The 11,518-nt window shown below is 45.5% G+C and overlaps 2 protein-coding genes across 2 annotated transcripts in view; both read right to left on the bottom strand.

Moving 5' to 3' along the window:
• LOC135236203 (uncharacterized) overlaps nt 1–4,539 on the bottom strand; it is a 10,177-nt gene extending 5,638 nt beyond the window's left edge. Inside the window, exon 1 of the mRNA XM_064302440.1 lies at nt 4,203–4,539. Coding sequence (XP_064158510.1) covers nt 4,203–4,443 — 241 coding nt within the window. The 5' untranslated portion in view covers nt 4,444–4,539. The remainder of the gene's footprint in view (nt 1–4,202) is intronic.
• Nucleotides 4,463–8,088, bottom strand: LOC135236717 (uncharacterized). Its single transcript, XM_064303214.1, has 4 exons — nt 7,702–8,088; nt 6,694–6,757; nt 4,565–6,600; nt 4,463–4,487 (listed from the first exon to the last, which is right to left on the bottom strand). The coding sequence occupies exons 3-4, from the start codon at nt 6,349–6,351 to the stop codon at nt 4,463–4,465; spliced, it is 1,812 nt and encodes a 603-aa protein (XP_064159284.1). The 5' UTR covers nt 6,352–6,600; nt 6,694–6,757; nt 7,702–8,088.
• Between the last annotated feature and the right edge of the window lie 3,430 nt (nt 8,089–11,518).

The following is an 11,518-nucleotide window of genomic DNA, read 5'->3' as shown; positions in this document are numbered from 1 at the left end:
TTCGCTGTTGGGAGGGCAGGCCTTAGTGTATAAAAGCAGGCTCACTGCTGCAGCTACATTCATTCTTTTTCAGACATTCTTTTTCAAGGCCCGAGTGGCCATGTTTATTCTGCCCTCAGACCGGGCGCACTGTGTGGGTCATGTACCTTCAGAGTAGCCAGCGTCTGAACCACCAGCCGTGAGTGTGAAGAGCAAGGCCAGACACACTTCAGTCCTGCTGCTGTGAGGAGTCAGGCTGGCTCTCAGCAGCTTAGGTAATCATGTACAAACTTTACTGGGGTAAATTACGAGGAAGGTAAAAAGAGTGCTGAGCTTTACCCATTATCTCTATCTGCTCATGCCTGAGCACGGTCATGGGGGGTGCTGGAGCCTATCCCAGTGCGCATTTGGGTGAAAAAGCAGGAGTACTCCCTGGACAGGTTGCCAATCGATCTCATAGATTCTCCAGTTAGCCTACCTGCATGACTTTGGACCGGAGTACCCGGAGGAAACATGCAAACTCCACACAGATTTGAACGCTGGACCTTCTTGCTGTGAGGCGACAGTGCTACCCACTGCACCACCATGCCGTTCACTAGTGCGCCAGTCAGTTAAAAGTATCTGAATAATATTATTGCTTAAAAGCACACGAATGCTGATCTCTGATAAAGATAGATGCTTTTCTCAGTAGATAAGAAGCAGTTTGCCATATCAGTACGATTTAAAACCATTTAATATTATTATTTCAATTTGGCTTGAGGGGGAAGTTGTAAATACTTTAAAAAATGAACTCCAGGGAACATGTTTAGTTGGTAGCCCCAAGTACACCATGTCCTTTTACAATTAAAATAACAGTTGAAAGGCCTTTCTAACATAGGCCTACTCCCTACGTGGAGTGCGTTAGCAAAGGATTAGGATGAGAGACTGAGGATTAGGATTTCAGACCTTAATTCAAATGAAATGGTGCATTTTGGCAAACAATATTATGCAGGTACTTTCAATTCAATCTGATGTGGTAGACAAGGAATGCTGGGATATATAGCTCAGTAGGTAAGAGCGGTTGTCTGGCAGTCGGAGGGTTGCCGGTTCTGTCCCTGCCCTGGGCATGTCAAAGTGTCCCTCAGCAAGACGCCTAACCCTTAATTGCTCTGGTGAATGAGAGGCATCAATTGTAAAGCGCTGTATAAATGCAGTCCATTTACTTGTTATACATATCTCCTATTTCATGCCACCATAATGTTTGCAACTTATAAATGAAAGTAGACATGTTTAGTACTTTGTTGCATATCCTTTGCATGAAATTACTACTTTAAGTTTGTGACCCATAGACATCACCAGGTGCTGAGTATCTTCTCTGGTGATGCTCTGCCAGGCTTATACTGCAGCCATCTTCAGCATTCTCTTGTTCTGAGTGCTAGTTCCCTTAAGTTTTCTCCTCATTTAAAAAATCCTGTTTGGGATCACTATCTTGCTGTAGGATGAAGCACTGTCCAATGCGTTTGGGGGCATTTGGTTGACCTTGAGCAAATAAGATGCTTCTGTACACTTCAGAATTAATTTGATGGTGCTACTAGCAATTACAACATCAAGGAAGAGAAGTGAGCGAGTACCTGTGACAGCCACACGTGCCCAAACCGTAACACTTCCCAGACCATATATCCAGTATATATATATATATATATACAAAATCTCCCATAGGTGTTCAGTTGGGTTGAGATCTGGTGACTGTGAAGGCCATAGCATATGATTCACATCCTTTTCATACTCATCAAACCATTCAGTGACCCCTCGTGCCCTGTGGATGGGGGTATTGTCATCCTGGAAGAGACCGCTACCATCAGGATAGAAATGTTTCATTATAGGATAAAAGTGATTACTCAGAATAACTTTGTATTGATTTGCAGTGACCCTTCCCTCTAAGGAGACAAATGGACCCAAACCATGCCAGGAAAATGCCCCCCGCAGCATAACAGAACCACCAGACACCCTCACTGTAGGGGTCAAGCATTCAGGCCTGTACCATTCTCTTGCTGTACGCCACACATTCACTCACCCACATGTCGAGAATATGGTGAAGGTGACTCATCTGACCATATCACTTTTTTCCACATCTCTGTAGACCAGTGCCTATGGCTTTTTGCACCACTGAACTCTCAAATGTGCATTTGTCTTTGTAATAAGGGGTTCATGCACTGCAATCCTACTATAATATCCCTCTCTATGTAGTTGCTGGCAAACTGTTCTTGCTGACACATTTTGCTCAGTCCTGCATTGACATTCTCAGTCACCTGAGTTTTTCCTTACATATCGCAGTAATGCGTATGCGTTACGGTCACTGAATGTGTGCTTTCCATCACAATTTCCGACCCTATTTACTGATGTATTTCCCATAGATCTAAATGCAGATGCAACTTTAGTCAGTGTTCCTATTGAAACACTAGCCAGTTGAGCAGTTTTTGTGACTGAAGCTCCTGCCATTTGTGCCCCAATAATGAACCCTCTTTCAAAGTCATTTAGATCTTTTCCTCTTGCTATCTTGATCTAAAATCGATGTAAGCTGGGTCTGCTCAGAATTTTTATACATGCCACAGAGCTTGACAGCATGTTAATTGCTTAATTGTATCATGCAGTACACCTGTAGGGAAGCATCTGCATTCGTTATGTTTCACCACTCATTTATTCAGGTTTTTCCTTTAATTTGTCACCCGTCTGCTTATCGCCCATCCTTAGACTAGCCCTCCCTTCCCTGCCCTGTTAGCGTTAGCACTGCCCTGTTAGCATTAGCACCTACCTGTTAGCATTAGCACTGTCCTGTTAGCATTAGCATTGCCCTGTTAGCATTAGCACTGTCCTGTTAGCATTAGCACTGGTCTGTTAGTATTAGCACTGCCCTGTTAGCATTAGCACTGCCCTGTTAGTATTATCATTGGCCTGTTAGCATTAGCACTGCCCTGTTAACATTAGCACTGGTCTGTTAGCATTAGCACTGGTCTGTTAGCATTAGCACTACCCTGTTAGCATTAGCACTGCCCTGTTAGAATCCCTGTCTCTTTGATGTCATATGCCCTAGGCTTACTGTGCAAGCAGGCTGAATACAAGCAATGTGCCCAGAAGCTTTTTCAATAATTAATAGCACCCCATGGTCACTAAGAAGCACTTTAATATCAGGCCAGGCAGATTTGATGAGGCTTATTAATAAAAGGGGCAGTATGACTGTCTCCTCCACATCTTAATGTACCTAGATGAAAGTGTACTCTATGTGTAAATTGTTTCAAATTCAGGTCACATATCAATTAAATTTAAAGTGCACTCAGTGTAATATTAAATTCATGTAATGGGGAATCAAGATGTGTGCATGTCATAATCTCAAAATAAAGAAATATACTGCCATTTAAACATATTTATCTTTCATGTAGATAGGCAATGATGTCAATCCATCAAGTTAATTTTATGTTGCAATGCATGTAGCTCTACCCAACTTTAAACTTCCTTCCTGGAGGACATAAAGGATTTAATGTGTCCCGTAATCCTCTGCATCAGAAATAAGTAGATAATCCCAATAATAGGCATAAAAACTTGATTTTCAAGGGAGTCATTGTTCATTTGACTTAAAATGAGCCAGTGGATATGTGGTTCAAATAGATTTAATCTACTGGGTAATGTTTTGATAGTGTGTCCTCTTTATTTTGCCTTCTGCTGAATTGAGGAATTTCTTAGCTCCAACTCAGTCAGTTAAAATTTATCTGATTTATTGAAAAATGCTGTCAAAATGTTAGTTAAGTACAAACAGAATTTCATATATCCAGTAGCTGTTTGCTACTGTGAATTCCTAATGTGTGTGTGTGTGTGTGTGTGTGTGTGTGTGTCTGTCTGTTTGTGTGTGTGTGTGTGTGTGTGTGTCTGTATGTGTCTGTGCGTGAGTGTGTGTGCATGTGTGTGTGTGCCTGTGCGTGCGTGTGTATGTGTGTGCGTGTGTGTGTTGTATCTGTGTGTGTGTGTGTGTGTGCGTGTGTGTATCTGTGTGTGTGCGCGTGTGTATGCTTGTATATGCGTGTGTATGCGTGTGTGTGTGTGCGTGTGTGTATATGCTTGAGGTATGTAGAATTTGTGGGTAAGATTTACTGTATTTGTGAAGCCATCAGTCTGTTAAGCTCCCAGGCTATATGTTATTTTAAAATACTGAAAAATCATGAGAAACAAACAGTAAGGTTCTCAAGGCTTACCCGCGCTCTCACGTGTCCCATAAGGCACTTGTTGGAAATCAGTGAAGCCGTCGTCCCAGGACGGCTGATCCCCTGCCTGTACGAAAAGCCCAAAGTCATCGTCCCCTTCCAGCTCCACATCGAGGAACCTCTGCCCGCTGGCCACCGTGCCACCCTGCTCGTCCCGGTGCTTCTGCTCCCCCAGCGATGGCGAGGACGCCCCATCCTGACGCCCGTCCAGGGGTGAAAGGGCTGTTGCCATGGCTCCTGGGGGAGCTGGATTAGGCGGCGCGTGAGTGTCCAGGCCTCGTGAGAGGGAATTATCCAGCTGCCAGATCGAGTCCCTGCTCTCGGCCCCCCTCCTCCGTCCCCCCACCACGGGCCCGTCCCGACCCCCGTGATGCCCCCCACCCCAGACATCTGAGAGCCCGGACTCCTCCATTAAGCTCGCCCCAGGCCAGCTTTCACAGGAGTGCTCCACATACTCGGGAGGGTGAACGCTGGCAACAGTTTGGGCGCCTGCTCTGTCAGGTGACTCCACCGATGCCCTGGTGATCCGCACCCCCTCCCCAATCCCTGTGCCATCCAGGGGCCTGTCTTTCTGACCCCCCACCTCACCAGGACCAGCATCAGACAGCACAGACTGCCTCATCTGCTCTGGGATGTCCTCAACCTCGGCAAGGGAACCAGGGTTCCCCTTGGAGCCAGCAGAAAGGTGTGTACATGGGACCGTGGAACTGGCCAGTCCATCCTCTTCATAATTGAGACTCTGTGGACCCTCGGTAGCTATGTGTGCACGTGGCACCCCACCTCTCACTCCCCTCACCCCCCCCACGCACCACACACTGTCCCCTCCGGGGTCCTTATCAGGAGGACTTCCTGCCTCCTTCAGTGCTTTGGCACCCACTGTGAGGTCTGCCTCTGAGTTTCCGACGTTCCTCACGGCTCCGATGACCTCGCTTTTACTGCCGGCACCCAGACGGGGGCTTTTGTCCCCCAGCAGGTCCTGAAAGCGGCCGATCTTCTGCGGGGACGATTTGGGCCGCAGACCATCCTGCATTTCTGCACTGATGGGCCCCTCCTGGCTCGCTGGGCCGCAGCCTGTTTCTGGGTCGTTGGGATCTGGATCCAGGCGGCAGACAAAGGAGCCTGATACGGGCGAGGTCGTCTCCTGCTCTTCCACCCCGCCGCTCGACCGGCCGCTATCTCCCAGCATCCCCCTGAGGCCAATCGCTGGTCTGTCCCTCTCCCCTCTGCATTGTGTGCAGACCTGGGCGGTCCCATCCGTCTCTGCAGCTGGGCTCTGCTGTCTGCTTGTCTGGGCATCCTGTGCTGGGGTCTGGGAAGCGAGCTGGGATCCGTTTTCCTGGCTTGGCCCCGGCACTGGGAACTCCCGGTCCTCGCAGTCCCAGGGGACTCCCTCCTTGACGGAGAGAGCCACCTCGCAGGATGTCCGCCATTTTCGGACAGGCTTTGGCTTGTCCTTCCCCTCCCTTTGTTTGCTACTCTTTCCGCTTTCGGGACGCTTCTCAGAGGAAGCGGCACCCCCTGGCCCGTGTACCGCTGGAGCGGGGGCCGCCTCGGTGAAGGGTCCCGGGACAGCGGCCCTGCGCCCCCTGGCCGCGCAGAGGTAGCTCTGCCCCTTCGCCTGCAGGAGGAGGCACTGCGTCTGCGTCTGCCCGCCCCTCTCCGAGGCCTTCAGCGTTGCCACGGTGACCAGGGCGCCCAGGGTGCCTTGCCTGCTCCCGCAGCGTCTGTTCCAGGACCTGGCGTCAAGCTGGAGCCCCAGGCCGATGGCGGGCCGCCCGTGGGCCGGCCGGCCCGTCTGCGGGGGCAGGACTCCGGCCACGGGGGCCGCTGTGGCGTCGGGCCTCTTAAAGAAAGGCGCTGGGTTGGCGGGGGGCAGAGCAGCCCACCTCCGGCTCCTGGCGCACACGCCGCTCATCGCCCAGGCCCTGAAGCCTCTGACGGGGGCCCGGCGGCTGACGTCCCCCAGCTCAGGGAACGAGCCCATCTCCAGGAGCCTGGCGAAGGGCAGAACGCCCCTTTCCTGCTCCTGAAGGGCCTCCCTGCTCTGGATCGCCCTCTCCAGGCACGAGTAGTTGTTGTTGTTGTTTTCCTGGAGCATTGCTGTTGCCTCTATGGGCTCAGCACAGCGAAGAGACGACATCAGTCCCGCGTCCGGCCCAAAGTGCAGCCCATGCTCTCCGTGGTCCAAAACAGAGAAAAGAGAGATAATACAAGCAGAACTACTACTTTCCCTCAACGACCACACCCCGTTTCTTCTGTGATGCTTCTCAGTAGATTTGATCTCATCCTCCTTGCAAATGAGGTTTCTGTGAGCTATAATGCCACCCCGTTAGTCCAATGCCATGGGTCATCACTGCTGCACATTAAGGATTATGCCACAGCCATTCACCTGGAAACAAACAAAGGGGATAGTTTAAGTGAGTTTGAGTGTTTTTCTTCCCACTGGGGAGTTTTTTTTATTTTTATTTTATCTTTTTTTTACCTCGGTTGCTCACTTTTTGAAGGTTCAGGCCCAGATTTTTGCCCAATTTTCTTTTGTATTTCCACTGTAAAACAAGCTTGTGTAAAAAGCGCTATACGAATAAAGTTGGATTTAAATAAATCAAATCAATTAAGTGAGAGAATGCATTAATATTAATAACCACTATACTCAATTGTATAAATTAAACTTCATTTGCAGTAGTTGCACTAGTTGTTCAACTTATGTTCTGTAGGACCAAATTATATTTCTTACATATAGGGAAATACGTTTGATCTCCATCATTGTTATTTTCCAACATAATCATTTGTTCTGAATATTACCAGTTTTTCACCATCGAATAATAACAACAACCATAAAACATGTGATTATTCATATTAATATTAACTCAGAAACATGACAGATTGTACGGTATTGGGCTTAACTAATTCGTGAACTAGTAAAATACGCAGAACTCTGAAAACGCTGAAAACTGACCCAAAATGACACGTTTTCGGTTAGAACGGCTCGTTTGGGAAGTCAATTGCACGCTGAATTTTAACTGTACTCCCGAACATCGAGTAGGCCAAGCTACTTAGATACTTAGCCATATACATGGAGTCCATTATTCCGTCTGTAATAGCATACAGTAGGCATTTGGTTTATGATAGGGTGACCAAAATAATGGCGATGATCTGGAAATATTTATCATCATTAGAGTCCAATTATGATAGCCAGCCATGTGTTTTGCAAATACACGGTTGCTGTGAATCCACGATAGGAACAACAGTATCTGTATATTACGAAATATACCGTCTATACAGTTTATAGTGTCCACTGCACGTATTTTACTGGCGTTTGAAAGGACAATACAAAGGACAATATAGCTTACATATCTCCTCGCTTCTTTTCCGTTAGACCCCGCAGCACGTTCCTCAAGCATACAAAATGTGCTACGCATTGAAAGATAATGTGCTGTATTTTAAAAATGTAACTGCCATAATCGATCGATTTCTATTTATTTTCACTTACCTCAGCAAATTCTCCAGCAGAAATTTATTTAACTATGTTAAATTTGTATGTACCGTTTTGCTTTAACCTTGCTTAAATTCCCCTTTCCTTCCTGTACTGATGCTCGACTCGTTTTGTTGACCACTGATGAACACGATGACTGATTCTCATAGACGACATCCTAAATGTTTTTTGTTCGTCGAGAATGGTGCTGAATGGTCGCATGCTATTTAGACGTTGTCATTGAACTGTCTTATTCCCCCGTTCTCTCAGCCTTGGGCGGCGCGCTTGGAAAGACCTCCAAAGCCGTGAGCAGACGCATAACTGCTGCAATAGCGTGCGTGCGTTCAACAGCCGGGATACAGGCTGCCTATTTGACTTTCATCCCACACACTCAGCATTACTGTACGAGTGAACACGTTCTGTTTGGAAAACTCGCTGGCGTCATGTTGGTGAATTTCTGTTTAATTGACATTGACAGTTACCGAAAATAGTTTTTGATTGTTATTTTTGATGTGCTTTCATATTTTCAGCATGTTGTTTAAAATACTTTGGACCTCTCTCTCTCTCTCTCTCTCTCTCTCTATATATATATATATATATATATATATATATATGAAGGGGGGGGGGGGGGGGGGGGGGTCTGGCTGACTATTAACTACATCTGATGAAATATGAATCACTGTCTGATGGATAGGTACACACGTGAGGAATGCCAAAATCTCATGAGTCGTGACTGGTAAAATGACAGTCCATAGTTTACACCTGGCGCCATATTACATAGCATAACATAATGTAATGACGAGAACAGGCCATTCCTCCCAAGAATGCTTGCTATTTCCTACCACTAAAGAGTACCTACTAGTGCTCACCATTTACCTACAAACTAGATAGAATTTAGCACCGTTTCAGACCTGGTCTTGAAACACCCAGTTTCTGCCTCTACTAGATGGCCAGGCAAGATATTCCGCTTGTTGTGTGAGGAACTACTTCCCGATGTATGTGTGGAATTTACCTGTAGCTAATTTCCATCTATGCCTCCTTGTTCTACTGACAAAACTCAACCTGAAGAGTCTCTTGTAGTTCACTTTCACGTATTCCCCCTTGGTGTTCTTGAATAATGAAACTCACAAAACTAAAAAGTACAAAGCCATTACCCCTGCATGGCTTTAAATGAATATCTTTCTGTTGTCAGGACTATTCCATTGCATTTAAGAACATACCAAACAACAGCATAGAAGCATAATGTTTTGAGACTACCAACAAAATGTCTGAAGTGTATTTCTCTATAAAGACAAGAAAAAACAATGTGGCCGTTGGATGTTCCTGGCTTCTAAAGAACATGTACATTTAGCAAAACTTTTCAGACCACATGTCCAGATCATATATACTCCATAACATTTGAGACAATTACATATTTTTGGCTGGACCGCAACAGCGGGGCCAGCCCTATAAACACGAATGTCTGTGACTGGATGACTGAGTGATGAAGTTACACCATTGGATAGCCGAGTTATCACACACCCATACACGGTCCAGCCATACACTAGGTTTTGACCTGGTCTTGTTATTTTTGATTTGGCTCTGTTCTCTACAATTTTCAATTCATATCAAATAATTAAAATTCTGAGCTTTTATTAAAGGGTATTTTTATTCATTTTGGTTTCATCATGTGGAAATTACCACACTTTTTATACATAGTCTCTCCCCCCAATATTCAGGGCACCATATTGTTTGGGACAAATGGCTTCACAGGTGTTTCTAATTAGCTTCCTTAGAGAGATTTCAGTATCTATTCTTTATTCTAGACTTTTGACCTGATTTGTAGTCTGTTATTAGTGTATGTCACCATGAGGACCAGTGCTGTGTCAAAGAAATGCAAGGAGGCCATTATGAGGCTGAGAAATAAGAAAAAAACAGTCAGAGACAGGCCAAACCTCAGGCTTCCCAAAATCAACTGTTTGGAGCATCATTAAGAAGAAAGAGAGCACTGGTGAACTCCGTAATCACAAACGGCCTGGTAGGCCAAAGAAGACCTCTATGGTTGATGACTGAAGAATTCTCACCATAATGAAGGAAAACCCTCAAAACACCTGTCTGACAGATCAGAAACACTCTTCAGTAGTCAGGCTGTGTCAGTGACTACTGTCCGCAGAAGACTTCACGAACAGAACTACAGAGGCTAGACTGTAAGATGCAAACCACTAGTTAACTGCAAAAACAGGATTTGCCAAGAAGTACCTAAAAGAGCCTGCAGAGTTCTGAAAAAAGTCTTGTGGATAAATGAGACCAAGGTTCACATGTATCAGAGTAATGGCAAGAGCAAAGTACGGATGTCAAAAGCAACTGCCCAAGCTCCAAAACACCCCCTCATCTGTGGAACATGTTAAGTGAATCATCTTATCTGCTTGTGTTCAAACAAATGCCTTCCCACACATGCGACACGCTTCATCCTACAGCAAGACAAAGATCCTCAAAGCAACTGCTAAAGCAACAGGAGTTTTTCAAAGCCAAAAACTGGAAAATAGTTGACTGGCCAAGTCATTCACACAATCCACATCCAAATCAACATGCGTTTCATATGCCGAAGAGAAAACTTATGGCAACCAGCCCCCGAAATAAGCAAGAGCTGAAGATGGCTGCAGTACAGCCCTGGCAGAGAAGATACTCAGCAGCTGGTGATGTCTATGGGTCTCAGACTTCCAGGCAGTCATTGCATGCAAAGGATATATAGCAAAGTACTAAACATGACTATTTTCCTTTCCTTGACCTAAAATAAAGGGGCTATGTATAAAAAGTGCTGTCATTTCTACATGGTGAAATACCCTTGAATAAAAACAGAGGACGTGCACTTGTATGATTACAAATCTAAAATTATGGAGTTTGTCTTTGTCCCAAACATGATGTCACTCACTGTAAATACCTCTGAAGCCCTCTGCAAAATGCGAGGGTGTCGTTTTTAGAATGAATGCTTGGTTGGCCATTAGGTGAGAATGAAAGGTGCAACAAAAGCTGTGACACAAACGTGGTTCACAGACCCAGCTGCAGAGTAACCAAGATCAAGTTTAATTTGGCAGATTTTCTTTCAGAAGAATGTTATGTACCAGTGGCTCCTGCTGGGGTTCGAGTGCCTCTTTCTCTCCCAGGTGATTTGGAGCCCCAACTTGATGAGCTGCTGATGGCTGGATTGCCTCCTCTTGTCTGTGACCCTACATACTGTGAGCCCCATTGCAGCGGAAGAAGGGAAGTTTAATCTGTTGAACAGGCTTTTGTGGCTGAATCCTACCAGTTAATGCGGGTTGTTTAGGGTTCCTTGTTGCTTTGCTTGGTCAGGTAGTGTTTGCTTCTCATTTCTGTGCACATTTTTTGTTTTTGGTCAGAGTAGGAAGTCTGCGAAAGGTTCACCATTTTGTTTTTCCTTGGGAGGAAGATTACAGACTACTGATGATAGATAAGGGCTGTCCAAATCTGTGTCCTCAAAATATGTAATGTCTCCTAAGCACGCTACATTCTATTCAGTGTTATTAGTATTCAAGACAAAGATTTAGACAGAAGATTTAAACAGAATCCAGAAGTGGGCAGAAACCTGGCAAATGAAATGAAATATAACTAAATGTAATGTTCTACATGTGGGGAATAAAAACATAGGGCAGGATTACTTTATGGGTGGTACAAAATTAGAATGTGCATATGTAGAAAAAGACTTTGGAGTAATAGTTGATCAAAGCCTATCAAGGTCTGGTCAATGTGCTGTAGCAGTAAAAAAAAGCCTACAGGATGCTGGGATACATAGCCAGGAGTATTGAATATAATTCTAAGGAGATCATACTCACCTTAT

This window comes from Anguilla rostrata, chromosome 12 (assembly GCF_018555375.3).
Source record: "Anguilla rostrata isolate EN2019 chromosome 12, ASM1855537v3, whole genome shotgun sequence".
Taxonomy (NCBI): domain Eukaryota; kingdom Metazoa; phylum Chordata; class Actinopteri; order Anguilliformes; family Anguillidae; genus Anguilla; species Anguilla rostrata.
The sequence above is the reverse complement of the archived record's forward strand: the minus strand, read 5'-3'. Positions and strand labels throughout refer to the sequence as shown.

Bases quoted from the DNA above. Each gene is read 5' to 3' on its own strand.
- LOC135236717 (XM_064303214.1), bottom strand. From the start codon at position 6,351: ATGTCGTCTCTTCGCTGTGCTGAGCCCATAGAGGCAACAGCAATGCTC. The intron at 4,488-4,564 runs GCCCGTGGTGGG...CCCTCTCACGAG, and splicing joins CATCACGGGGGTCGGGACGG to GCCTGGACACTCACGCGCCG.